The sequence below is a fragment of the Rhinolophus sinicus genome, chromosome 1, assembly GCF_057876585.1.
Source record: "Rhinolophus sinicus isolate RSI-liver-muscle chromosome 1, RSI-T2T, whole genome shotgun sequence".
Taxonomy (NCBI): Eukaryota; Metazoa; Chordata; class Mammalia; order Chiroptera; family Rhinolophidae; genus Rhinolophus; species Rhinolophus sinicus.
The window spans coordinates 52534998-52562469 of record NC_142501.1 but is presented as its reverse complement, the minus strand read 5'-3'; the positions used below and the strand labels follow the sequence as shown (position 1 = coordinate 52562469).

The 27472-nt window shown below is 57.9% G+C and overlaps 2 protein-coding genes across 7 annotated transcripts; one reads left to right on the top strand and one right to left on the bottom strand.

The window, feature by feature from the left end:
• MCRS1 (microspherule protein 1) lies at positions 1–8886 on the top strand. Of its 3 annotated transcripts, XM_019724649.3 has the most exons (15): positions 52–178; positions 1339–1458; positions 1985–2123; positions 2433–2571; positions 3140–3298; positions 3447–3556; positions 4426–4534; positions 4831–4969; positions 6931–7006; positions 7344–7372; positions 7485–7577; positions 7768–7850; positions 7998–8085; positions 8318–8445; positions 8545–8886. In XM_019724649.3, exons 2-15 carry the CDS (start codon positions 1449–1451, stop codon positions 8629–8631), a joined length of 1389 nt encoding a protein of 462 aa, XP_019580208.2. In that variant the 5' UTR covers positions 52–178; positions 1339–1448; the 3' UTR covers positions 8632–8886. The 3 variants fall into 3 exon arrangements, with proteins under 3 accessions (XP_019580207.2, XP_019580208.2, XP_074181837.1); XM_019724648.3 differs by lacking the exon at positions 1339–1458 and having other exon boundaries at positions 1–178; XM_074325736.2 differs by lacking the exons at positions 52–178; positions 1339–1458; positions 1985–2123; positions 2433–2571 and adding an exon at positions 2598–3020.
• KCNH3 (potassium voltage-gated channel subfamily H member 3) lies at positions 8880–27047 on the bottom strand. 4 transcript variants are annotated; one of them, XM_088799224.1, is made up of 15 exons: positions 26393–27047; positions 24357–24590; positions 23749–23883; positions 22683–22816; positions 21997–22240; positions 21440–21597; positions 21149–21356; positions 17085–17357; positions 16615–16814; positions 16030–16279; positions 12548–12765; positions 11504–11835; positions 11044–11150; positions 9922–9998; positions 8880–9822 (listed from the first exon to the last, which is right to left on the bottom strand). In XM_088799224.1, the coding sequence occupies exons 1-15, from the start codon at positions 26556–26558 to the stop codon at positions 9226–9228; spliced, it is 3333 nt and encodes a 1110-aa protein (XP_088655350.1). In that variant the 5' UTR covers positions 26559–27047; the 3' UTR covers positions 8880–9225. The 4 variants fall into 4 exon arrangements, with proteins under 4 accessions (XP_088655350.1, XP_019580188.2, XP_019580190.2 ...); XM_019724629.3 differs by having other exon boundaries at positions 26041–26508; XM_019724631.3 differs by lacking the exon at positions 26393–27047 and adding an exon at positions 26041–26272 and having other exon boundaries at positions 24357–24586.
• Between the last annotated feature and the right edge of the window lie 425 nt (positions 27048–27472).

The window sequence follows — 27472 nt, the reverse complement described above, 5'->3', positions numbered from 1 at the left end:
CACAACTTCTCAGCCATGGCCACGCCCCCGTCACTTACGTTTCCGGACGAACCGGAAGGGGTTGCGCAGCCACTAGTTCGTAGACCCGGAATTAGAGGTACCTCACGGAAGCTGGCTTTGGCCCTGCGGCTGCTGCCGTCGCCGCGGAGAAATTGTTGGAGCTGGCAGCGTAGGAATGGTGAGACCTCGCGGTTCGCCTCGGAGGGTTTTGAGCGGAGTTGGGGGTCAAATAGAGTTTCCCAGAGTGCCGCCTGCCACGACCCTCATCAAGGTTTGCGGCCCCGCCCCGGTAGCGCCCCGAAAATCTGCGCATGCGTGATGTGGACCGGGCCAGAAGCTGGGCCGAGATGTTACGCATGCGCTAAAGTGGCGCGCCGAAGGTGGGGTTAGAATTGGCCGCGGGTTGGTCCCACCTGCCCCGCCACCAGCCCTTGGGGCCTAACCAAGGCTGCGAGAGCATCGGGGTTTATTCGGTGCTTTGCTTTTGAGTTGCAGGGCTGACTTCATCAGCACTCTATCCCGAGCCCCTGAAACAGACCTGGACTAATCCCCCACCTTGGGTGTGCACTCGAGGGAGAGTGAGGGGCGGAGGGCGCAGACTCTGTCTGTTCTTGGAATCGGGGCCCTTCGCCTCTCCCGGGTGTCAAGATTCCCAGCTGTATCTTCTGGGGCGGCACGACGCGCACACCTGGGGACAGGGCTGCGCGAAGAGCCTCTCTGAGCAGAAGGGGCGGGACCCGCAAGCGGTGGGCCCCCTTGAGTTCCCAATAACTGAGTTCTCAAGAATTTAGGAGCCCCACCCCCCTGCCCCGCGGTTGATTCAGGCAGTCCCCAAACCGTTTATTTTAGCTCCCACGAGGTACTTACTACTCACTAACTCTTCAGCTAAAGATGCAAATGGAAAAAGAAAAAAGATGGACTGGTGGAATTCTGTTCTTTTTCCTTCTTTGACCTGGGAGGGAAAGGGGTGGTGCTGCTGATGTGAGTGGCTAGCTGACAGAAAAGAAAAGAGAGCCAATAATCCCTTGTTTCCTGCTAGTTTACATCAAGGCCCTTAACCTAGGGGCTGTGAGTAGCATTAGTGGGGTCCGTGAACCCCCTGAATAGTATGTGTGTGTACATTTTCCTGGAGTCCATAACTTTTATATTCTCAAATGTCAGTGGTCTTCAAAAGGCCACTGGTTTGTTAGGGTTATGTTGGCAGAATAGAGGCCTGTGTCTTCTCCTTGTGTCTTCCTTCCCTAGCTTTTGGGGCCCTGGGAGACCTGTTGCAGGAGAGGAGGTGAGGCTGGCCGGTTGGAATCCTGAGCCTCAGGAAGCCTCATTTCTCCTTTGCAGAGTCTCCTCTCAGCCTCTCAGCTCACCTGGTCAGAATCCGTGGATGAGCCTGTGGGACCCTTGCTCCTGGCCCTGTGGTTTGGAACCAGTGGCTTTGGGACTGTGAGAGGATGGACAAAGGTAGTATGAGTCCGGGCCAGCTTTCCAAATGTTTGGGCACCAGGCGTCTGCAGATTCCACCCCATGCCTGGCACATGTGTCTTTGGTCCTGGCTGGGCATTGCCACCTCCCCCTGGGCCAGCACCACTCACATGCCTCTCGCAGAGGCCACAATTGACTGACTTGCTGTTGAGCGGCCGCTCTTTGGCATGGCTGCATTGTGATGGCAGAGGGAACAGTTATACCCAGAGCCCGGTGTGCTGGCATCACCAGTCTGACCTGAGCACCATGTGCTGCACGACATGACATGTGGCACCAGGAGAACTGCCCAGCGTGGAAGGTCTGGGCCAGGTCTGAGCCCAGATGGGATCTGGATGGCCAGGGAACTCCCATCTGAAAACCTCAAGTGTCAAGGAAGGATGGGGAGGGGGGAGGGTCTGGGAGCGCTGGCAGAGGAATGGGGGACTGAGAAGGGGACCCATGAGCAAATGCTCAAGCCTTTGCTAGACACTCAGGAGGCCTGAGTTCACCACTTCTCTCTTTTTAGATTCTCAGGGGCTGCTAGATTCATCCCTGATGGCATCAGGCACTGCCAGCCGCTCAGAGGATGAGGAGTCGCTGGCAGGGCAGAAGCGGGCCTCTTCGCAGGCCTTGGGCACCATCCCTAAACGGAGAAGCTCCTCCAGGTAGTAAGGGTTCTGTGGGGGATGATTACCTGAGACGCGCAGGGGCCTAAGCGTCAGCAGAGCCTTGTGCTTTTCCCTACTAAACCCCTGACTGAGGAGGGCAAGGGACGGAGATCTTAGGTCTTCCACGTGTGGAGTCTTTGTGGTACAATGCCCTGTTGTCTCGGGGTGGGTCATAGCGGGTCCTTGCCCCATCCACTGAGCCAGAGCTGTCAGCACCCTGCTGGGAACCTGCTCTGTCCTGGATGCTGGGTGTGTGCGTGGGTGCGGGGACTGCGCAAGGGTTGCTCACTTGGTGGGCCTCCACAGGTTCATCAAGAGGAAGAAGTTTGATGATGAGTTGGTGGAGAGCAGCCTGGCTAAGTCCTCTACCCGGGCAAAGGGGGCCAGTGGGGTGGAACCAGGGCGCTGTTCTGGGAGTGAACCCTCCTCCAGTGAGAAGAAGAAGGTAAAGGATTGGGAGATACTGGGCGGGGGATGGAGGGGATGGAATCCAGCACCAGATTTTGTGTTTCCCCACAGCCTTTGCCAGCTGGGAAGAGTCCTGCTGAGGAGGCTTATGAGAGAACCAAACTGCCCCAGCCTCAACCTCAGATGCCTCCCTAGGATCCCATCTCTCCCCACTCCCCCTTACTTGCTGCACCCCCACCCTGAGAATGCATCCTGTATCACATTCTGTGTGGGAGGCATGTAGCGTGCATCTATTCTGGGAGCAGACAGCCTGTTCCCAGCATTGCTGGGTGTAAAAATAACCCCCAGGTGGCACTGCTCTGGCCCCAGACACTGTACCAGCAAAAGTGTTTTCTTGGTATCCACCCCCCCACACACTCTGGCGTTGGGGGTGCCACCAGCAAAGAGAAGACCCCACATGGTCAAGGACCATGTAGAAGTGCTTAGGTGGGGGCAGGGGTTAGAAAGCTGAGCTCCCTGCCTGTGCTGCTTATTGTTGGCTGGGGTTGGGGCCCCCGCGGCCCTGAGGCCGGCTTGGAGCTCACTGTGCTCCTGTCCTCTGCCAGGTGTCCAAGGCCCCCAGCACTCCTGTGCCACCCAGCCCAGCCCCAGCGCCCGGACTCACCAAGCGTGTGAAGAAGAGCAAACAGCCACTTCAGGTGACCAAGGACCTGGGCCGCTGGAAGCCTGCGGATGACCTCCTGCTCATCAATGCTGTGTTGCAGGTAGTGCGTCCCATCGCAGGTTTCGTGTCCTCCTCCCCACAGCCTCCAGTTCCCAGCAGCCAAGATGAGCCAGCAGTGTCCTGTGGGTGGCAAGGGAAGGGTACTTTGCAGCTCTAAGTCTGAAGGAAACCTTTCTGGGGCCTCACAGACCAATGACCTGACAGCTGTCCACCTGGGTGTGAAGTTCAGCTGCCGCTTCACCCTCCGAGAAGTCCAGGAGCGCTGGTACGCCCTGCTCTACGATCCTGTCATCTCTAAGTAAGTGGGGCCCCAGCAGTGGGAGGTACTGGGCATGCCAGAATTTGGCTCCTAAAATAGAGAGAATTGTATAAGGGCCCAAGGAGGGGGCTCCTGGGACCTTGCATCCTCTGGGGTGAAACCAGACCTGCCAGGCTTCAGAGGGAAGCTTCTTCCTGCTGCCAACCCTGCTAATCCTGGCCTGACGCCAGAAGCAAGGGATCTGGAAGCTGAGGAAGTAGCATAGGAGAAAATACCCAGATGAGTGCCAGGAGCCCTGGTTCCACCATTGTGTGCATTGTGGTTTGGGGAAGGTCACCTCCCAACCTTTCCACACTGACATCCCACAATGACTTCCAGTTCCAACAGCCTGAGTCCAAATAACCCCGTGCGTCCACGCACCACAGTCTTCCTCAGTCACGTGGTTTAATGTCATCTGAATCTGGTGGGATGCTTAACGCCTGTCTGCTCCAGCCCCTGGCACTGCTTAAGCTGTAGCCATGGCCTTGGTCACCAGGAAACAGGCAGGGCTCAGCGTGGGGAAGTGGGTGCTGGGCAAAGGCTAGTAGATGGCAGCTTTGGCCAAGTAAGGACAGAGGTCTTGGGGAGGGGGCCACAGTTGGTCTCAGGATATCCCTCACCACTGGTCTCTAGGGAGCTGTGGCTTTGCGTCTCTTCACGGGGTTTGAACACAGAAACTTCAGTTTCCTGAGTTGCCTCTTCGTGCTTTTGACCAACCCATGAGGCCACAGGTGCCAGCTCAGCCTTGGGCTCTTCCTGTTGAGGGTCTGACTTCTCGTCCTGCATCTCAAAGACCTACATGCTTTGGAGGTGTAGGAACCCCAGGTTGCTTGACAAGCCTCCTTTGACCTTGTCTCTTCCCTGCCCAGGCTAGCCTGCCAGGCCATGAGGCAGCTGCACCCAGAAGCCATTGCTGCCATCCAGAGCAAGGCCCTGTTTAGCAAGGCTGAGGAACAGCTGCTGAGCAAAGTGGGATCGGTAAGGTTGAGGGCTGGGCAGGTTGAGGGCTGGGCAGGGTAGGAGTCAGACTACCCAGAAAACTGCGCTGTCAGAGACCCCACTGCCTGCAAACATGCCCGTGCAGATAACACACACATCCGCAGGGGCCCTGTGACAGGGTCCTCAGGAAGAGCCAAGCCTGGCTCCCTGGGCAGCCATAGATGTCGTTTCTTCCAGTTCCCAGTGGGGATGGACAGGGGGCAGGGCTGGGCGTGGTAAGGCAGAGGCAGAATTGAGAAAACCCAGGCCCCCAGAGCATGCGTCTTGCCCTCCAGACCAGCCAGCCCACCTTGGAGACCTTCCAGGACCTGTTACACAGACACCCCGCTGCCTTCTACCTGGCGCGCACTGCCAAGGCTCTGCAGGCCCACTGGCAGCTCATGAAGCAGTATTACCTTCTGGAGGACCAGACAGGTAACGCCCAGCTGGCAGAGTGCGTGGAGGTGTGTGAGTGTGATGTAGGCCGGGCACAGCTGCCCTCAAGTGCCCTGTGACATCATCCTCAGTGACCCCCAATGTCTCGTTCACCTGTCGTTAAAGCAAAAACCACCTCCTTCCAGAAGGAGGGAAAGTAGTTTCCCACCCAAGAGATGATGACCTTCTCTAAGCCTTTCTGCCCTTCCCTTTCTCCGTCTCCTTCTCACTGCCTTTCCTCCGACCAGCACTCATTGCTGTCAGGCTGCTTTCCGGCCTTTCAGAACTCCCTGCGGGGACTCCACACCCAGTCCTTCATCTTTCTTCTTCCCCAGGGGCCAGAATGCTCCCTGCGTCATCTCTTCCCTCATCGACAAAACTCTTCACTGTCCTAGTGACAGATGAGGAAAGCAGTTTCATGAAACTGTAGGAAACTCTTCCATTGGATTTGGGATTCAGGGTCAGACTTGCATCGGGCAGCACACTCTGCTCTAACTTCCCACACGTGACTGCCTGTTGCCTGCTACGTCGTCGTTCACGCTGTTCTGAAAAGCAAGCTTTGGCCATGCCCTTTACCTTGTGACTTGGGCCCTGCAGCTCAGTTATTAAAAGATATTCCTACAAGAGGATTTTAGGAAATCGTGGGGCAGGGGTGGGATCTTTCCATCCTGAGGATGTCTGGATTTAGTGCCCAGCAGGCAGCCCACTTTCCCCTGCAGCTTCCAATTCTCTGCTGCTTCCTGAAGCTGAGATATCGCTGAATTCTCACAGAGAGAACGGACACAGCGGAAAGTTTATTTTTGCTGCTGTAGCTAGCTCCTTCATCGCTGTTTTGAAAGTAATTTTGTGTAAACTTACTTGTTAACTTGAAGGTTTAATTTTTCTTTTCAAGAGTCTTCTTATGTGGGGATTTGATTTCTCCTTTGCTGTTTAGAGCTAGGAGCACCTCAGAACAGGGAATGTACATTGCTTAACTATCAAGTCAGTTGAATATTAGATTGGTGGGATTTCAGGCAGCTGTGGTGGGGGAGGGGCTCTGACCTAAGGTGGTGGTGGAGGGAACGTGTATGTGGCAGGCAGGACACCGCAGGTATTGTCAGAACTCCTCAAGCAACAGTTTCACAGCCACGAACTAGTGGGAGCTACTACGAAGCGGACACTGTAGTTCTGGGAACTGCTGGCCGTAAGACAGAAGTGCTCAGACCTTGGAGGCCACAATTTCTTTTACATTTTGACCAGAAAAAAACAAAAACTTTATGAAACAATATTTATCCTGAACATACCTGATGGACTCTGATATTAATTATCCTATTTGATTCATTTTTTGGGGAAAATTTTGCAGCTAATTTCATGACCCTTGAACATACCATGACCCACCGTTTGAAAAGCACAGGCTTACAGTGAACAGCTATCTTCGGCACATCCTTTCCAAGTGGAATCGGATGGGCATGTGCCTCTCAGCCCCTCGCTGACGGTGGCAAAAAATGTTCAAGAGCATGGGATGTTTCTGCTGTTTGAGTTTGGAATCTGGGAAGCAGCAGGGCTTGCATCTTGGCTCTGTCTGAAACTAGAGTCACGTAGTTGGACCCGCCTCCGGTGTCTGTCTCCTTGTCTGTAAAATGCGGCTAATAGCAGTGCCTTCCCTACTCAGTTCAAGGCTGTGTAGATGGGAACCCTTCACATACCAAAAAGCCCACATGAAAAGCCCATCTGAATTCCCTTCCCTTTCTAGAACCACCTCTGCCCTCTGTTCACCCCAGGCATGCTTTGTGCCAAATCAGCATGCAGCCTAATGTGGCATGCGTTCTGGTACCTGTATTGGGTTCACTTCTGTTCATTTCAGCACGAAGCTGATCCCATGGGCTCCGTCTTTAGTTTGTCCCCTGAGTGCAGGGGTGTGCTCGGCAGCGTGGGGTTGAGTAGGAGCATCGGCGCTGACCCTTCCTCCGTCCTTTGTTCAGTGCAGCCGCTGCCCAAGGGGGACCAAGTGCTGAACTTCTCCGATGCAGAGGACCTGATTGATGACAGCAAGCTCAAGTGAGTGTCGGGGGCCACAGACAGTGCAGAGAGCTGAGTGTCTCCCGGGGCAGAGCGCCCGGGCCACTCGGCCCTACTTCTCCTGCTGCAGAGGACAGAGCCCAGCCCAGTCTCAGCCTCCAATTCCAGTTGTCGCTATTGACACCTGTCTCCCTGCTGAGCCCCCATCCCCCCCAGAGTGCCTTACCCCACGCCACCCCCACTCCTGGGAAGGAGGCTAAGCAGAGGCAAGAGCAGCAGTCTGCTGGGCCACTCAGCTAAGGGGCCGAGGGAGCCCCTGATGGTAATGGCAGGTGAGCTGAAAGTGGAGCCCAATTGTCCTCCTCTTACCCCCTAGAGACATGCGAGATGAGGTCCTGGAACATGGTGAGTGTGCTGTGGTGGGGACGGGGTGGAAGCGCCTGCCAGAACAGAGAGCACTAGTACAAGGTGCTGGTGACCTTGGAGCATCCCTTCTTACCACCCACCCTCGCCCCAGAGCTGACAGTGGCTGACCGGCGCCAGAAGCGAGAGATCCGGCAGCTGGAACAGGAGCTGCATAAGTGGCAGGTGCTGGTAGACAGCATCACAGGTGAGGGGGGGCCAGCGGGGGCACGTTCCAACCCTCTTTGCCCACCCTGAGTCCTGTGATGGCCTGGCTGGGTGCACCCTCGTTTCGGAGCCTCGACTCCTTTCCCCCAGTAGACCTTGCACTGGCTCCCCTCCTTCTGCCCTGTACCCCTCGGGTGTGCTGTCCCCCACATGAGCTGCTCCTCCCCCAGGCATGAGCTCTCCGGACTTCGACAACCAGACGCTGGCAGTGCTGCGGGGCCGCATGGTGCGGTACCTGATGCGCTCGCGAGAGGTGAGGCCGGCCCAGCCATCCCTCCTCCATCGGTCTTGCCCTCACTGCCCTGTCTGTGTCTGGTGCCTGATTTCTCATCGCGCCCTGGCCTGTGTGGACCCCTCCCCCAGTCCTCAGGTCCAGTTCTTACTTGCCCCATTTCCCCAGATCACCCTGGGCAGAGCCACCAAGGACAACCAGATTGACGTGGACCTGTCTCTGGAAGGGCCAGCCTGGAAAATCTCCCGAAAGCAAGGTACCAGCAGGAAGCAGTGAGCATGTCCCTCCCGGCCTCTCACTGCCCTCCCGAGCCCTGGGGCTTATTCTCCGTGGGAGCTCTCATGGGCCAGCTGGCACTGATGAGCTGGCATTTCCGGATCTCAAACTTGGGAGTGCTGGGTGCCCAGGAAGCAGAAAGGGTACATGGGGGCTTTGGGCTCTCTGGCTGTCCCCCGTCCCATCATCCCTTTTCCTCTCCATTCCCATAGGTGTCATCAAGCTGAAAAACAATGGTGATTTCTTCATTGCCAATGAGGGTCGGCGGCCCATCTATATCGATGGACGGCCTGTGCTGTGTGGCTCCAAATGGCGCCTCAGCAACAACTCCGTGGTGGAGGTGAGCTGGGAAGGAGGTGGAGAGGCTGCATGAGACCTGGGGTGTGGTGAGCTGCAGTGCGGGCCTGGTCCTCAGCCACCCCTTTCCCTTCCTGCCCAGATTGCCAGCCTGCGATTCGTGTTCCTCATCAACCAGGACCTCATTGCCCTTATCCGAGCAGAGGCTGCCAAGATCGCGCCACAGTGAGGGTGCTGGCAGAACCCACGGGCTGTAGCCTCAGTTTCCCCTGCCATTCTAGCTCCCTGGAGCTGGGAACTCAGGCTCCTGGAAAGGGAGTGGGCGGGGATCCTGCGGCTTCCTTAGAGCCAGAGCCCCTCCCCTTCTCCTCTGCAAACCACCCTCCCCTCTTCCCCTATGTTCACCCCTTTGTCTCCAGCTGATTAACTTCAGACTTTTCCTTTATTATTTTTCTTTTGTAAATAAAAATCACTGAATTCCAAAGTAGTTTCTTTTATTGTTATTTTTTAATATAAAAAATGTGGGGACAGGTGAGGCAGGGGCACATGCAGGGGATGGCAGAACCCCTCCTTGGCCTCAGGCTGAGGAGGGGCCCCACAAGTAGGGGCCCGGAGATCCCTAGCCTGGGGCCTGCCCCTGAGGCTACAGCCCCCCCTCCATGGGAGCCCGGGGCCAGGCCGGCCTTGGCTTTCAGGCCCCCTGCCCTGAGCCAGTGGGCAGCCGGGTGTCCCAGGGGGTGGCTGCCGCCCTTCCTCTTCCCTGAGGTTGGGCAGAGCAGCAGATGACAGCATGTCTAGCAACACTGAGTTCTGGGGCTGGCAGTCAGACCCCTGTGCCTTCTTCCTGGGTCCACTGGACCGTGCCAGAGCCATGGCAGCCAATAAGCACCATCTCCAGGCTATGCGGTTCCCAGGGCAAAGCCAGGCCCCCTGACCCTGGTGGAGGCTCTCCAGTGCTGGCAGCCTCAGCCTGGCTCACGGGCTCGGGGGGCCCAGTCCTCACCCCTTCCTCAGGAGGCGGTGAGCCGGGGGTGCTGGCCTCAGGGCAGAGTTCTCCTGAGCCTGGTGGCTCTGAGTCAGAGGTGGAGATCCAAAAAGCTGTGGCTCGAGGCCAGGGGGAGCTCTGAGATGCTGGGGGCCCCCAGGGCCAGGGTGCCACGACGGGAGGGGGCCCTGGACGAGGGTGGGGCCAGGTCCCACTCAACACAGAGCCAGCTGGGTGCTGCTGGCAGTAGGAGGACGCCCCAGTGTCTACACACAGAGGCTGCAGGAGCCCAGAGGTGCTGGCTGGGCATGGCCCCTCTCTTGACACCCGAGGGCACGGGCCCTCCCCATGAGGTGCCAGGATGAGCTGCACGGCCTGGCGCAGAGACTGGAGTCCCTCCCGCATCTGCAGGACCTGCTCAGACAACTCCATCACCTGCGGGGAGGAAGGGAGGCGAAGGCAGGGTGGAGCCAGGACCTTGCGCAACAGCAGAGCCCCTCTCCACTCCCTGCCTCCCCCGGGCCCCTCACCTACCGCCTGCCGAAGCTTGTCCAGTGTGTCCGTGTTCCTCGCCTCGCTGGGCCCAAGGGGGACAGTGAGCAGGCCATTCTCTGTGGACAGTAAGATGGGGTTACTAGCCTGGGTGCGTGAGGAGACTACGCAGAGCTCAGGCATGTGCCCCAGTTAGCACAGACCACATTGGTTTGGCAGGGCCTGACGCCAGGAAGGGCCACTTCCAGTCTTGCCCAAGTTGCTGAATTTTGCCTGTCATGCGGGGTCTCTGGTCCCGCTCCCCACATTAGAACACAGGACATGGTGAGGCCAAAAAGGAACACCCACGGAGCCATAGATAGGGGAGTCATACCACTATATTCTTGCTGGAGGCTGGGTTGGAGACACAGGAAGCAGGAGCCACACGATCCGCAACCTGCCGTCTGCTTCTCTGTCAACCAACCTCACTCATTAACTGCAATCTGCGCTTGCTAGCTCAGCCATGGCAGTTATATCAATGGCTAATGGCTAACTGGTTACAGCTGGTGGCCAACTAGTCACAGCTGATGGCCACCTACTACCTGAGCCAGCACCTTTCCACGTGAGGCCGAGAGCCTAGAAACTGCTCTCTGGGACACGGTCCTCTCATTGCCCAAACTGCCAGGTGGCCTCGAGCACACTGTCCCACACTTTCCCCTTTGGGAAGCTGCTTTCTGTGGCTGTCTCTTGTTCTGTCCTCCAGGGACACAGACACTCCCAGGAGCTCATTGCCTGGTCCACTCCCGGGGCTGCCTGGCTTGGCTGGGGGCCGTTTTCAACTCGGCATCCTCAACCTCTGTCCTCCCTGTGAGCCAGACGTGCTAAGGGTTTTAGCTACATTATCTTATTTAACATGCACAGCAACCATTTACAGACCGGAAGCTGGGCAAGATCCAAAGTCACAACTGCTAGAGAGCCGACAGCAGAGATCCAAACCCTGTTCCCAGCTACCTTCCAACACCAAGGGGCTAGTATGAACCCCCAAACTTCCTGCCCATACCATGCAGGTGGGTTAGGGCAAGAGGGCTTCCGGGTAAAGTCTGTACCCCGCCAGTTTCTCAGAGGTTCACAGGGTAAAGGGACTGCCCTGCTGACTGCCCCCTGGACCCGAGACCCACCCAGTACCTGGTCCAGGGGAGGAGCTGCTGCTGCATTCCGGGCCAGACTGCCCCACACGGAACGAGAACTTGGGCTGGTCAGAGCCACAGCCGTCCTCAATGCCATCTACTACCCTGTGGACACAGGTACCAGGAAAATAAATCAATGGACAGTTAGCCACCGCACTGTTTCCCAGTGTCCTCACACAGAAACTGCAGGAGCTGGGCCAGGGGGCTTGGGGCCCCAAGAGAAAGGTGACATAAGGTCCCTTCCCCTAGGAGCCTGCAGTTTCACTGGGAATCCAACCTTGAGACATGAAACAGCAAGGGAGTTCTGAGCAGTATATGGCCATGCAGGGAGGGAATGGTGGGGTGGGGCAGCAGGGAGGTAAAGGAGTCAAGGAAGGCTTCCTGGAGGAGGCGAGGAGGGATTAGGATGGAAGGATGGGCACCTAGGGCAGGGTAGTGCCTGGCCAGGGCCTGCTCACCTTGGGCTCAGATCCGGGGGCACATTCCATGGCACGGGGGGCAGCCGCAGCCCCTCTAAGCTCTGGGGGCGAGCAGGGGGGCCAGCCTCAGCCTGTGAAGCCCCTGCCCTGCCCGATCGCCCTCTGCCCCCTAGCCGGGGCCGGGGCGCAGTTCGATGTGGAGACAGGAGCTTGGCGGCCGAGGAAGAGGAGGTGCAGCCAGGGGACAGCAGGGGGCTGGAGGGCTCGTCAGCTGGGGCTGGTGAGGCTGCAGGGCCCTGTTCCCCATCTGTCTCCTTCTCCTCCAGCGTGGACATGAGGGTGTTGTCGCCACTCAGGGAGCTGGTGTCCGCCTGGGGGGCGTGGGGAAAAGGGAACTGACTGGATAGCCCTTACTGTGCCCCTGCCTCATCTCCCTAGAAAAGCCACCTTTGTTAAACAGGATGCCCAGTCTCTCCCACCCTGCAGAGGAAGCGGCTCAGAACGGGGCAGGGGGCTGAAGGCTGCTTTTCTGCTGCCACCACAAAGCCACCAAGCTCTGGAGACATTTGTTGCTCCTCAAAATTCTAGCTATGTGGCTTTTTCCCTCAGGCTGAGTTACCCAAGAGTACACAGTACTCAAAACTGGTTTGGAATTGGTGACATAAGCCAGGAAAATTCAAAAGCCCGTCAGAGCAGTCCTGTTTCACTGTGAAGAACTGGGGGAGACGCAGGGCTCTCTTCAGAGGTGGCCTGGATGGCTGTGCATGGCTCTGCCCACCCTGCCCCATGGGCACCATCCCTCATCTTCAGCTTCTCCTTTTGTGGTACCAGTGGACTTGGCTCTGGACGGACCGGGCTGTCTCACATGGGCCAGGGAGACCCGGGATGGGTAGCTGAGCATGGCCTACGGACAGCGTGGGTATGAAAGGACAAGGAAAGTGCGTGTAGACCCCCCCACCAGGCACAGGGGGTGTTCACCCAGGCCCTGTGCTCACACAGCACCTCCACAAACCCCAGCCTCTGCCCACCTCACCAGGCTCCCTGGCAGCCAGCCGCCTTCATGCACGTACCCAGCATCCTCACCTCCGCGGGGCCTCTTCCAGCACCCAGGTTGTAGCTGAGCTCCCCTCGGAGGCCTCGGCTGAAGCACGGGGCAAACTCAGGGTACAGGGCCAGGCTCTCGTGCAACCCGGCCAGCTGCAGACACTGCAGGACACAGTACGTCAGCCCTTTCACGTCGGCATTGGCCTTCACCACCTGCTCGCGCCGGGGTAGCTCACAGCCGATCAGATCACCCTTCCCTGGGGAGAGGAAGCAGAGGTCAGCGAACCTGCCCTTCAGCCACTAGAGAGGGTGGCTGAGCTTTCCTCACGGACTGCATGGGGCCTGAAAGCCAGGGCAGGGAGGAGCCGACGCCTGGGCCCTGGCAGGCCCTGCTGCTGCCTCACTGGCCCCTCAGATAGGGTTGGGGTGCAGCACACTTGACCCAGGTGCTCCAGCTCATGTGGGATCAAAGCCCCTGTGCAGAAACACATCTGAACTTTAGCTCTGAGACGAATGGCAGTCACCAAATCTAGTGACTCCCAGCCTGCCCGGGGATCAGCATCCTCCGGGAAACAACCAATCAGATGCCCAGGCCCTATCCCTATCTACGGAGTCAGAGCATCCACCAGAGACCCACAAGCCGAGGTTTTCCAGCCTCCAGGTGATTCAGATGCAGCTTCTCCGGGAACAGTGTGTGGAATCAGCAGGTTAGTAAGTACCCCATGTAGCACAGTGAGAATGTCAGGCGGCCACGTTACTACATCTCCCTGAGCCCAGGTGCCTCATCTCTGCAATAGATCCTGTATTAACTGTCATGCTTTCTTGATTTTACCAGCAGGCGTCAATGGAGGGTTTTCGCAGCACCCAGCTGAGACTGCCACCTGGCTGACGGGGATTGTAAAACAGCATCAATTTAGAGCGCAGCATTAATTAGTCTACATCCCAATCTCAGAGATGTTAAACGGTGGGGGGGAAATGTGTGTCTTAGAATCCATAGAACACAGTGTCTCCAAGTTAGTGGAGATAGTCACCTGACACATAGGCCACCAACCAAAGTTCATTTCCTTTCCTCCCCTCCCGAAAGGGGCCCCTATAGATCCTTCCCAACAGGGATGGGGTGCCATCGGGACTCACAGCCCTCACAAGCCAGCTCAACCCACGGCCAGAGAGTTCACAAGATTAGAAAGCGTTTCCTTATCCTTAAGCAAGAAGATGGATCACTGCCATCCCCACCGTGGGCTGCCTCACGCTGCCAGCAGAACTCTAAATGTTCATGGACTTTTGCTCAAACTTAAGAGTAGAATGCATCACTGTTAAATCTTATTTTCTTGGTTTCAGGCCATCCTTCTGGTTCCTTCTGAGAGCTGTTTGGATCTCGCTGTGATCATCTGATGAATGAGCTCTTTCTCATATGTGTTGTCTGGAAATAGAATAAGTGTGTATTTCTTGTCTTCATCCCAAGAAGTGAGATAAAAATGAGAACCAGGATAGGACCAAGGACAGAGTTCGGTGACACTGGTCTCAGGGGCCAGAGGCCACCCTCCAGGCTGGCATCTTAGCCTGACGCTCCAGCTCAGATTGTCAAGTCCCGTAAGTTCCTCCCAGCACCAGCCCACATCTTTTCATCTTGCCTCCTTCCTCCCCCAGAACCGACTTTGCACATACTTAGCTGTTAGTTCATACACAGAGGGAGGAGCTAGAATCAACACTGCTAGATGCACAGTGAGCCTTGGCTGCCAGGAGCAAGCAGGAGGTACCTGGACGTTAAATTAAGGAGGCAGGTGGGGGATGGAGTGAAGGCAAAGCAGAAAACCAGGTCATGGGGAACCAGGCATTCCCGAGGCACCCAGAGCCAACAAGTCAACAGAGGAACACTTCATCCGGAACATATGAGCAAGGACAGGACACATCAAAGGTAGCATTAAGTCCTGGAGCTGGGGACATCCTGGAGGCAAAGACCCAGGACACAGGTGGCCTTCCGTGAGGCTGTCTTAATACTGAACGTGGCTCTTCTGAAACCTGGTGCCTGGCATGAGTGAAGAGACGCTCTTGCGGGACCCATGCCAGCTCCCAGCCACACTGCTTCCTTGGCTCCAAGCTGAAACCATCTGTTTAATCATCTACTTGACAATCTTGCTTTGGAGTGACCAGTCTGCAATTGTCAAAATCTGTCTTTTTGCTCTTCTGAATCTCTCCAGTTCCCATAATTTCTAAAGGATTGCCAGCCATACGTGAGTGGCCATAACTCCATGTGCTCCGAGTTCTGGCATAAACTGCATCTTGGCCCAGAAGCCAAACTCATGAATGACGTAAAGGGAAGGACGTAGCAGCCTCTCACCTCTTTCAGCTCCAAAACCTTCTGATGGTATTTCTCCTGTTTCCTGTTAGAACATCCTCCTCCTCAAGGGAAAGGGGATGGACACACAGTAGCTGCTGGGCATCTGGTCTTTCTGGTTCTCCAGCCTTAGTGAAATACCTCAGCCTTTCTGGGCGTCACCTGTCCCCACAGTTGAGTCTACAGGTCTTTGGCTGTCTGAGCCTTCGGCTGTGGTCAGGATGCCGCCTCCCTACCATCTAGTCCTGTTCCGTATGCAAAGCACTCGATTACCCAACCAGATCACAGAGCTCCCACATTTCAGGGCCACTGCTGACGCCTCCCACAGCCCGAGCACCCTGCAGCCCCGCGTTTCCCAGATGTGCTGCACATCCAGGAATCCTGAAACAAAGCCCTTACTGTAGCACATGAGCAGAGCACCTGGGAGCAGTGTGAAGACGGAGGTTTAGAGCCAGGCAAACCAGCTCTAACCCCAGCCTATCAATTCATGAACCTCTGGGAGCCTTCCGTCTCCTATGCATCACAGGAATATCAATAGTTTCTCACTCTGGGTTTTGAGGTTTGCTTGAGGCGAAGGTGTAAGGGGCACCGGGCTGGCCCTGCTGTGAGACCCTGAGGCCGGCACTATCGTGATGCCGATTCCATTATCTGCAACCTCTTCTTCCTTGTCTAGGGAATGGTTCTTTATCTTCACCTCTTTCTTTGGCCAAGAAGGGAGTACACACACTGAAACTGAGCTCTGATGTCCCTGGGCCTGCTGTCATCTGCCCTGGGAAAGCAGCATCTACCCCATCTGCAGCCCCCGTGGTAGTGGGGAGCCCCACAGGGATAACTTCTATTCCTCCCTTTTCCAGCCGGGTCTGAACACTCTCTCCAGCACTTCCATCCTCAGCATTTGAATTTCCTCGACAGGAAGCGCTGCTCCCTATGTCCCCTCATAGACTATAGGCGGATCCTCCACTCTCTCTGGCTCCCCACACCCTCAAGATCCTTTCTACCTCCTCGTGTTGCCATCTTGTGATCACTGGGTCCACTCTGAGCTACGCCAGGGGCTTCCCGCCTACTCCTGACACCATCCTGGCTGTTTCTCCCCAGGTGGTCTTGCCTGGGTTCCCTCTGGGCTTTCTGCAGATGGGGCCATCTGCTTCCCACAAGCCCCTATACTCTCTCTTCCCCTCTCACAAACCTAGGATGGCGAGCACGGTGCCACCCTTGAGCACCTCCATGGAGCCGGAGCAGACGAAGTAGAGGGCCTGGAGGGCATCACCTTGGTGGATGAGGTACTCGCCGGGCGTGCAGAAAGCAGGCCGCAGGGCCAGGGACAGTGCCCGCAGGCAGCCACGGCTCGCAGCCTCAAACAGGGGCAGCTGCAGGACCTCCTTGTGCAGGTGCATGGCGATGTCTGCACGAAGCTCGTCTGGGAGGCTCTGCAGCAGCTGCGGGGGACAGCGGGGCTGGGCTTGAGGTGGCAGAAGGGGGGCGGTCTCCAGCCAGCCGACAGGGTCCAATCAGCAAGGGGGCGCTCTGCCTCCCTCGCAACACCTGTAGCCCCTCCATGAGTAGCCCAGGTTTCCTCCTCCAGACCCCACAAGGGCGGAGAGGGGTCTCTGAGCCCTCTGTCCCAGGCTGCTGTCCCCCCAGGGGAGAACGGAGGCAAGGGGGCCAGAATTCTGCATTCCTTGCCCCTTGGCCCACTCCTGAGAACTTCCGGCCAAGCGCACGCCCCTTGAGGAGCACAGGCTGGAAGGGCCCGCCCTGCAGGCCCGCACACCTCTGTGGTGTCGATGCCGTTGTTCACGGCCCAGGTCGCCTGGAAGTACTCGAGCATGCGCTGCTTGAGGGGCTTGGGAATACGGTGGATGCGAATGTAGTCGCGCAGGTCACGGGTGCGGCTGTGGTACAGAAAGCGGCGGGCGTACATGCGCTGGATGATGGCCGTCACGTTCCCAAACACCACCGCGTGCATCAGGGCTGGGGAGGGTGGCGAGAGGGGGTCACCTCCAGGACTGGCCTGGCCTGGCCTGACACCATGCTGGACACCTCTGTGCTATCGCCCCCACAATCCCTCCCACCCCCACACTCCTGGCAAGGCACGTGGGCTCCGCCGCCCCGGTCTCGAGCTCCTTGGGCCCTCTAAAGCCGACCGTCTAGGAAGAACTTCGGGACCCTGGGAGAGGCGGGGAGGGAGGGGCCGCCGGGGGCAGGAGTCTGGGAGGGGGCCCAGGGAGTGGCAGGCCTCACCACCAATGAGCATGGTGCAGATGGAGAAGATCTTCTCCGTGTCCGTGTTGGCGGACACATTGCCGAAGCCCACGCTGGTGAGGCTGCTGAGCGCGAAGTAGAGGGAGGTGATGTAAGCGCTGCGCAGCGACGGGCCGCCCAGGAGTTCCAGCCCCGTCCTGTTGGCCTCGCTGCTACAGTTGTCACTCTGGCCCGAGCTGTTCCCCACAGCTGGGCTCTGGCCCACCAGGTAGTAGGGCGTCTCCAGTCGGCGGGCCAACTCCTGCAGCCAGCCTGGGGAGGGGGCAGGTCGGCCTGAGTCAGCAGGACAGCACTGCCACACTCGGTGCTGTGTGCCTGCGGGTACCCCGGGGTGGGGGACATGTGGATACAGGTCTACCCCCAGGGCTTCCCACCACTTTCCTCCTCTGCTCACCCAGCACTCCCCTCTCCACCTCAGCCCTCAGCAAGACATGAGAACAAGGCTGAAGCTGCCATCTCCCCAGCTGGCGTTCTATCAGCTGACGATGGAGCAAGGAGCACTGTGCCCTTTTCCCAGCAGCTGGCACTAATCCCAGAAATCCCAGACAGTATCCTCGGGGCCACATGGATGAGCCCACCTTCTCTGCTCTGTCCACCAGACTCCTCTTGCTCTTTCTTTGAGCTCACCTGCTCCAGAAAGCTGCCTCCTATTCGGCCTCCCCCCACACAGCCACACACACCACAAACCTCACACACACGTTCTCAAGCACAGCGATGTGGCTGTGCACATAACACCATCGAGGCTACACACGCATTCCACACTCACGAAGACAAGGACACACATGTGTGAGCACATTCACAGGTGCACGGCAGTGGTTACTCACACAGAAAAGGCCTGTGTACACTCGGGAGCTAGAAAAGGCTACACAGGTGCCTGCACACGCACACACTTGTATAGACACAAGCACACAGGCCACAGATAGCCAGGTACCTGTGCACACACACAGCCCCCCAGCAAACCTGCAGACACGGGCCATCCTGTGCCGCCACATGGAGGCCACAGATCACTCATCTCCCCACCAACCCCACATTTCCTGAGCTGCTTGCAGTCACTGAGCCTAGCTGGGGGGTTGTGGGAGTTCTAGGGTATTGGATGGGGGGCCCTAGGGGTCCCAGCAGAGCTGGGGGCCACGGGGAGCAAGACAGAGAAAACAGATTGGCTGACCTAGAATGGAGACGCAGAGCGTAAGTGCAGATGTGGGCTCAGGATCACAGGCTGCAGTGGGATCCCTCCTCCACATTTGCTCTGCCCCTCCCTGCCCCCTGCTCCATCCTCTCAACACCTTACACACACTGTCCCCTGTGACCCCAATTCCCCTCCCACCCATCCATTCATTCAGGAACCTGATGGACATGGGCCAGGAGCTGGGGGAACCTACAGGAAGGAGCTTACTGCAGGGTAGGAGTTACGCCTCCGAGACACACAAGGCCTGAGTGCCACATGATGAAGCTCAAACCAATATGCAATAGGCTAGGGCGAGAAGGCTTCCTGGAAGAGGGGACATTTGTGCTTGGTCTCTGAGGATGGACCAAGTTTTGATACAAAGAAACTGAGAGGGGTCATTCCTGATCTAGGGGAAGGCATGAGCCAATCCTCGAGATGAAGTACAGGCAAGCACACCTGCTTAGCTAGAATGGGGAATGGCGGTTTACACTGGGGCATCAAATTCCAGGTTATGAATTTGGAGGGCTATGATAAGGCCTGAGCCAAGGTGAGGATTCCCCCTGCTGTTACTTGCGGTGATCTGTGAGAATGCAGGGAGTATGCAAAACTTTTCAGTCATTAGTTGGGCCCCTGAAGTGAAACCAGTTGGTAGGTGAGGAGGGTAGGGGCCAACTGGGGGGAGAAGCAGGAGGATGAGGGGAGGGTGGCAGAGGGACCTCTCCTGTCTTGCCCGAGGCAGCAGCTGCTGCTCCTGGAGCTGGTGGAGGGATGGTGTCTGTATGTGGGGAGGGTCAGGCTGGCAGAAGCTGTTCTGGAGGCTGGTGGCTTTCATACTGTGAAATGCCCTGAGCAATTTCCCTCAGGATTTAGCACAATCTTTTGAAAATCCACTAGGCTCATGGGAATCTGGGACAGGAACTGTGTCTACACCATGGGCAGTGGAACAGGCAAACCAAGACTAGGACACAGCAGGAAGGTGCTGCCTCCCACAGACAGAGCTGGGCCAGCAGGGAGCGCCACTCTCCCCCAAAGGACATCCTTTCAGGGCTGGACATCGGGAGACCCAACCCAGATGGAAGGCTAGTTTCCCAGGAAAAAGAACAGGGGAATGATGACGTGAAGGACTTGGAAACTCCTTAAATATGAATTAGTACCAGACCCAAAGAGAACAACAGCACTCTAGGACTTAGGGTTCAAGGGTGCAAGAATTACCATGTGTATCTGCAAAACAGTCAGCCAACCTCCCACATGCCCATGCTCTCCCTGTGGGGCCCAGAGCCCTCTGGGAGCCCAAGGTGATCCTAATGTCAGTTCCACAGCCACATGGACTTAAGACCCAAGGTGTGTGGGTCCTGCTTCGGGGTGGGGGGAACAGACCCAGGAATTTGGTGTCTCAGCCCGCTTTGGGGTCAGAGCTTTGTGTCACCATCATACAGCTCCTGGCCCTCTGACTACGTTTGCTGGGTGGCTGTCTGAGCCCAGAGCAGTCTCCCCCACAGCCTCCCCGGGGGAAGGGCAGGCACCCAGGAGCTGTCCCTGCCAGGAACGTGTGTGTGCTCAGCACTTGGGGAATATCAGGTGGGCCCTCTGCGCTACACACCGGTCTCTGTGGGCTTGGCAAAGGAGAGAGGATTCATCCCTGGGAGCCTCCTCATCCTGGGACCTGATCAGAGCAGGTTTCTAAGGCTGACCTGGACCCTGCCAAGGAGCAGACAGTCACGAGAGGCCGTCTGAGCAGCTGGTCTCTTGCCCACTGACTGGAAATAGGTGCTACAGGCCAGCTACCAAGTAGTGACCAGAGGCCTGGAGGGCACAGGAGGAAGAAGCTGTGCTGAATTTTGGAGCTGTGTGTATGCAGAGTTAAGAAATGGCTGGAACAGAGTGAGTTCGAGAGAGAAAGGATGGTGGTTGAGATGTTTACATAATGGTACCAGTGGAATCGCCAAGGGAGAACACGGTGAGGGGGGAGGCAAGATCTCAGGAAAGCTTGGAGCTGGGAGGGGCTGAGGCAGGAGGAGGCCCCGCCCAGAGCGGAGGCAGAACATTTCCAAGGAGTGTGGCAGGCAGGGCCAGGTGCTACAGGGACTTCAAGGGGACGAGGGTTTGGGCCCCAGAAGGACACTGTGACCTGATGGGTGACATTTTGGAATGAGAGGTGGAGGTGGAAGCCCTGTTAGCAGGAGTTAAGGTGTGAGTGGGCGGTAAGCAGAGGGAGGAGTTGTGAAATTGGAGGTGAAATGAAGGAGACTGAAGACATTGGTGGGACAGAAAAGGCTGCATTTTCGGCTGGAGGAGGGCTGAGGAGCAGCAGAGAGGTGCGGCCTGCAGGTGACAAGAGTGGGGAAGGGGGCTTAGGAGCCAAGGTGGTGGGGCATGAGCTTCAGAGAGGGTAGTGACAACGTGCCAGGCATCAGAGCAACCCTGCAGGGTAGGACTCCCTGCACCACCGTCTCCTGAGAAGGGTGGGGTTCCCAGCTGGGAAGGGACTCAAAGAATGTGAAAAGTTTGGCCACAAGGTCAATAATGGGTGAACAGGACTCCCCCAGGCAGCCCACCACCTTTTTCCACAATGCTCTGCTGCTGGAGAACAGGCCTACAGTGAGGTGGCGGCTGTCACACTCACACCTGCACACATGCACATGCATGTGTGCATACCAGCCCCACAGTCTCACAAACATGTCTCCTTGCACGCATGTTCCTGTGACACACACGTAGGTGCACACACACGCAGACTTGCACACGTATTTCTGACACTTGTATCAGCTCACAAACATGCCTTGACACACACTTCCACTCCCATTTCCCTGACACACACACTTGAGTGGACATACTCCAAGGCAGGTCGGTAGGCATACCCTCCCCGGGGACCCTCCAGTACCGATCTCCGGCAGCTCGGAGGCGCTGCTCTCAATCTCCCGCTGGCCGATGTAGAACCAGACGCAGGCCACCCAGTGGGCGAGCAGGGCGAACACGGCCATGAGCAGGGTCAGCACCACGGCGCTGTACTGCGAGTAGCGGTCCAGCCGGGGGAGCAGGCGCAGGAGGCGCAGCAGCCGCACCGTCTTCAGGAGGTGCGCTCCGAAGTACTGAGGTGGGGGAGGGCGGGAGGTCACCCCGGGGCCGGCCCGGCTGGCCCGCCCCAAAGCCCACCCTGCCCAGCCACACTGACCACATTGACCTTGAAGGCATGTAGCAGGTCAAAGGGCAGAGCCGCGATGACGTCCAGCAGGAACCAAGTGGTAACGTAGTGCAGGCAAATAGACTTGGGGGCAAACACGACCTGGCCCGACTTGGACACGAACGTGGTGCGGAAATTGAGCACGATGTCTGCGGAACGTTGGGGTGCGAGTTGGTGCGGGGGGGGGTGGGGGGGTGGGGGGGGAGGGAAGGGAGGGGAAGGGGCTACTCTTTACTGGGCACCTGCTCAGCATGCGACACTGTCCTAGGCTCTTGGCCTGCAGTAACTCTCAAAGGTGGACACTGCTATGCCTATTTGACGGAGGGAGACACTGAGGCTTGGAGATGCTGTGACTGGCTTAGGGTCACATAACCCATTAGTGGTAGAGACATGTTTGGAACCTAGGTCTGATTTCAAAGCCCACCGGTTATAAATAGGAGGAGGGCAAGGGGGACACTTGTGAGGCGCTGGAGCCATACAGACCATCCTCATCAAAGCCTGAGGGGAACTTGGCACTGGGTGGGGTGGGAGGCACAGAGGGCACCTACCAAGAATGAAGAGGACCTCCACGGCCAGGTCACAGACGCTGGGGGGGCCACGGGCGGCGCTGGGCTCCCGGGCGGTGCTCACACACACGCTGTAGGGCACGGTGACGGCCACATAGAGGGTGGCGAGCAGGATGAAGCCATCCCAAGTGGCCCTCAACGCCCCACAGTGCAGCAGGATGAATGGTGACTTCCGGATAGCAGCCACTTTGTACTCAGGCAAATTTGGCTTCTCCCCAAACACCCCCTGAGTGAGGCAGGGCAAGTCCAGGCAGGGAGGAGAGGAAATTGGTACAGGCTGAGTTTGGATTGGGTCCAGGACACGCATCCACCTCCTTTCCCTCCCTGCATTCTGAAAGCAACCTCTGATGTAGGCATTAGAGTCCCCACGTTATGGCTCAGAAGACTAAGGATCAGGGAGGTCCAGTGACTTAGCTGAGGTCACACAGGAGGAGCCAGGACTGAGCCAAGGCCCACCTGGCCCCAGGGCTAAGACTCTCCTCTGTACTTTTGATGGATCAGGCATGTGACAGTCCTTCCCTCAGTCACAAGGCCCAAAGTGCTGGCGGGGCCTGTGTGTGGGCACCCCAGACAGTCTCTCTGTGGTGGGCTCAGTTCCCCCCTCCATCTCCTTAGCCTTCCCTTCCCCTGCCCCAACCCTCAGACACACACCCTAGTGCTCAATCCACCTTATTGAGCTTGTGCTTGCCCTTGGGCTGCTTCTGCAGGTGCCCAGACAGGTGGTAGAGGACAGCCCGGCTCCGCCGCCGGTTGGCATTGAAGCCTTTGGCTCTTGCCCGGCCATATCGGCGCCGGCCACCACCTGCAAAAGAAGAGGGGCCGATAAGGATGACAGTGGGAAGGTCCTGGGTGTAGGACACCAGTTGCTGGCCCAGGGACAGGTCTGGCTCATTGACTAGTTAGGTAGCCTCTTTAGAGTTGGGGGCTCTGGCATTCCTCACTTCCTAGGGTCACTTGCCACCCCCAGCAACGGGCAATCCTATGGGTGCTTACACATACTACTCCCAGTGCCTTCTTCAAGAAGGAGGTTTGGACCAAGGCAAGGCAGGAGAGGATCTCCACAGGGAAAGGCCTAGGAATGGAGGGGAGAGGTGATTCCCAGGGGTGGGGGGAGTGCAGAGTGAGCAGGACATAAGGCAGAGTTGTAGGAGCTCAGAGAAGGAGCCCAGGGTCCAGGTGCAGGGACCACTGAGGACTTAAATTGTGGAGAGGCCTACCCAAGGCTGGGGTGAGGGAGTGGGGGATGGAGAATACCCAGCATCCCCAAATGACAAAGAAGCCTTGGAGCAGGTTCAGATGAGAGCTTGGTGAGCTGCCCAAGGGCCTTCCCCAGCCCTGGGAGGATACCAAAGGGGCAAGACCCCAAAAACTTAAAAGAGGGCTTTGGCCAGGGTTCCCCAGTCAGTTTTTTGAGAGGAAAAGGCACAGAGGTGAGGGGTGGGGAGAGGATGTGCTCAGCCTCACCAATTGGTCAGAAAATGTAACTTCACAGGCACAGTGGAGTTTGCTTTTAGTTTCTCAGTAAAGTTGACTTCAAAACTCCAACTGTGTCTCCACCCCTCTATTTGGAAACAAGCTTTCCATACCTGAGCATGTGGCGAGGAGAGCAGCACTGGCCTTGCAGCCAGCAGAATTGGAGTGAATGAGTGCAAGTGGGTGGGTGGGGGGACCCATGAGCCCAGACCTGAGGTACCCAGCCACAGCAGCTAAATCAACGGCCCCACGAGTACCCACCTGTCTCCTTCCATTTGTCAGGGCCTCCTCGGTTCTTGGTGTCACTGATGTCCTTGTGAGAGACCAGGAAGAGGGCCACCTCCCCTTTCTCATTCTTGATGGGTATCACATCCAAGAGACACCAGAATGGGAGCCCTGGGCACAAAGACAGACTCAGCCCAGCTCCCATTCTCCACTCTGCCCAAGGCGACAGGGGGGCTCCACGGACTCCCCTGGCTGAGACACAGGCAGGGTCCAGGGAGGAGAGCAGCAGCCCGCTCTACTTAGAGGAGGGCTTGATGGAACAGGATGGGGAAAGGCAAGGGAGAGGAAGGATGCCTGTCAGACATGTGTGTTTGTAGAGCTGTCCTATTGACATGGGGATATTTTCCTGCTGGGATGAGAAACTCAAGATGGGAAACTGAGTGGAGGCTGAGGCTGGGGTGAGGATGGGAAAGAAGAGGGCCAGGGCCAGGGGTGGGGTGGAGGAAGAAGAGGTGGGTATGTGGGAAGGTGGGATGAGATGGGGAGATGGCAATGATGAAAATGGAAAGGAGGGACAAAGGATGGGGTGGGTGCCAGGCTGGGGGTGACGAGAGGTGAGGCAGGCTGGCCAGGTGGCCCCTCACCACTCTTCCGGTACAGGATCAGCTCCGCCTTGAACTCTTTGTGCTCATCCAGGGCCTTGCGGATTTGTTGGCGCACGAGCTCACTGGTGTCTGGCCCATAGAGGAAGGAGCAGGCACAGCCCCGCTGCATGACCTCAGCCCGGGAGAAACCCGTGAGGTCACAGAAGCCATCAGAGCAGTAGACCACAGGGAAGAGCCCCGTCACCTGGGCGTTGCCCAGCACAAAGTTACTGTCTGCAAGAAAGCAGACATGGAGGCATGGGGTAAAGAGGCCCAGAATCCCATCGCTCCTCCTTTCCGAAATGCCTGCAACCAAAAGTGGCTTTACAAAAATCCAGGAATCGTGTGTGTGCACTCGTGTGTGTGTGTGTGTGTGTGTGTGCTCACGTGTTGGGTGGGGAAGTGGACATAGTGAGGGCAGGAGCTGTTTATGAACAGGAATGAGTGTGTCACTGCCCCACTCCCAGCAGTATCTGTATTCAAGAATCAGAATGTGTGAACAGAGGTTGGTGAATGAAGCCCTGTGTGGGCATTGTATCCTGAGCAGTTTGGGGTAAGGGGTGGTTTTGGGGATGCCCAAAGGAGGACCACAGCACAAGCTCCAGGCCAGCTTCAGCCCCACCCTACCTTTGTCAGGCTCACTCACCAGCCAGGTACCCAAGTTGGCTGTCTGGCTCCTCCCACTGGGACCCACCTGGATGGGAGGCAGTCCAGGCCACTATCCATTCTGTACTCTCTGTTTGAGCCCCAGCTAGGTGACCTGGCTTAGGAATTAGTGAATGTGATTGAAAATGGGGGTGTTAGAATGGTAGCTGAACACCTAGCTTGGAGCCAGGAAGTACTGGGGAGAGAGGGGCGCTGAATCAGCAGGCTGCAGGAGCCAAGCATACAGCAAAGCAGATGGAGAAGCCTGTGGGGGTGGGGGGCTCAGTGATGGGCTCCCACCCGGTTCCTATCAGGAACCAGAGACCATGGAGGCTGTTAGGCAGAGTGCTGGGAAGCCCCACTGAGGGCGAGTGTAAAGGAGGCGGAGGGGGAGGGGGCTTTCACGACTTCCCCTGTTCTCAGAGCCTCGGGAACCCACAAATCAGAAGCGCTGGTCGCCTTCTCCAAACTTCCCCAGTCATGGTGGGCGTCCCCAAACCTATCTTTTTGGCGCTAGCTAGCGGACTCCTTGGGTTTACCTGGTGGGTTCAGGCAGTGAGGTGAGCTTGGCCAAACAGTGCGTTCCAGCGTCCCGCCTACTCTACCTCCGTTTGCAAATCTCTTTTCTAAATCTGTTTTTTGAGCCATCTAGGCTGTTCCCGAGCACGACGCCCCTGCCTCACCCCTCACCCCGCTAATTCGAGGGTAGCCGGTGGAAGAGCGCCAGACGCTGGATTGGGATAGGTTAGATTGACTAGGTCGGGGTTCGAGCCCCAGCGAACAGACGGCATCCCAGGTCCCAAACCCGGAGACCTGTAGCCGTTTTGCCTGGCCTGGGACATTGCTGACTGAACTTTTGGGGGGAACAGCGTCTAGAAAACAGGTGTCTTACGTGGTCCCAGCCAAAAGTGGGGCGCGGGAGTAAGGAGGGAGGGTGAGAACAGGAGGGCAGCAGGCCGAGATGTGGGGTGCAAGACCCAAGGGAACCCTGGCAAGAGACAGCGCGTCCCGGAGCCAGTGGGATACAGGTCGGACTCACGCGTGCCGTCGAAGCGCGTGGCGATGGTGTCCAGGAACGTGTTCTGCGGCGCCAGGAGTCCCCGCATGGCCGGCATCTTAGGCGGCCCTGGCCGCCCGCCCCATGCCTCCGGGGCGCGGGGTCTCAGAGTCGGGGAAGGGAGCCCAGCTCGGCCGCCCCTCGCCGGGCCCCGCGCCCCCTAGCGCACCCGCCGGGGGGAAATGCCCACCCCGGGCTCGCAGGCCCAGTCAGCCGCCCGCGAGCGAGGGGGCGTCCCCGCCGTCGGGGCCGGGAGCATGGCGCGCGGCCCCCGGCGCTCTGGCCGCCCACGAATCCCGGGCTCCCGGCTCCGCGCCCAATGCGCTCTCTGCACCCTCCGCTCGCGGCGGCGGCAACAGCGGCTCCCTTTTCGGCTGCGGATCTGCTCCCGCTCGGGCTCCTCTGGGCGCCGGGTCCCCGCAGCTTCCTCCGTCTGTCGGGGAGCAGCAGCAGCTTCCCTCCCTCCCTCCGGCGCCCGCAGCCTGCACGGAGGTAACCATGGAGACCGGGCACACCCAAGCAGGGCCGCCTCCTTAAAGCGACAGGCCTCCCACAGAGGTATCCCCCACCCCTCCGGACCTCGGTGGGGCAGAGGAGGCGGCGGCCCTCCTACCACTGACACCGGGACTCCCCAAACCGCCCCCTCTGCCAGGTCCCGCTCCGGCTACTTAGCCGCAGGGGCGAGGCGTCTTTCTCGGCAGCAGGGGGTTCTCAGAGAGCCTCATAGCCTCTCCTCCCCAGGAGGAACCTGAGAACTCAGGGCAGGGGGTGTATGTTTTAGAGGATGCTTTTCCTGAGGAAAATGTAATGGGAAAGGGGCCTAGGCATCTAGCGGAGGTGGTGAAGGCCCGGTAGTTGGCGGAGGTGGGGGCCCCCAGAGAGGCTCCAACTGTACGGGGGGAAGTACAAAAGGGGAGTCGGGGCGGGCGGTCTGAACACCGCTTCGGGGCATCTAAGCCTTTCTCAGACTCAGCTTGACCCCTGGAAAATGGATTAAGCGATCACTAGGAGGAGCCTCTGCAGCTAGGAGCAGTCGGGAAATCGGAGGGTGGGTGGCCCTGGAAGGGAGGTTCAGACGCTACCCTCGTGTGCCCCGGGGATGGAAAGGGAGTGGGGGGGGGGAGAAGGGGGAAGGCTACACCTTTGTGTTGTCTCTATATTTCTATTATTCGTCACCTTTAGCCGCTCCCTGGGTGCGCTAAAGGATCAGGTTGCAAACACAGAGAACAGGTAGACGTCAGACTCTGCGAAGAACTTCCTAACCTTGTGCGCGTGGGTCCTGGCGAGCGGGGAGTGAGGAGGATCCAGCCTCCGCTCTCCGTCCCCCTTCAGTCCTCGAGAACACGCTCTGAGCTGAAGGGGGGGGGCTGCCGGGGGTTGCGGTGGGGTGGCTGCAGGGACCCCCTCCGGTGAG

Bases quoted from the DNA above. Each gene is read 5' to 3' on its own strand.
- MCRS1 (XM_019724648.3), top strand. From the start codon at position 16: ATGGCCACGCCCCCGTCACTTACGTTTCCGGACGAACCGGAAGGGGTT. The intron at 7,851-7,997 runs GTGAGGCCGGCC...CCATTTCCCCAG, and splicing joins ACCTGATGCGCTCGCGAGAG to ATCACCCTGGGCAGAGCCAC. The intron at 8,086-8,317 runs GTACCAGCAGGA...CCATTCCCATAG, and splicing joins GAAAATCTCCCGAAAGCAAG to GTGTCATCAAGCTGAAAAAC.
- KCNH3 (XM_088799224.1), bottom strand. From the start codon at position 26,558: ATGGTTACCTCCGTGCAGGCTGCGGGCGCCGGAGGGAGGGAGGGAAGC. The intron at 21,598-21,996 runs GTAGGTGCCCTC...AACGTTCCGCAG, and splicing joins GGAGGTCCTCTTCATTCTTG to ACATCGTGCTCAATTTCCGC. The intron at 11,836-12,547 runs GTGAGGATGCTG...CACGCCCCCCAG, and splicing joins CTGGAAGAGGCCCCGCGGAG to GCGGACACCAGCTCCCTGAG.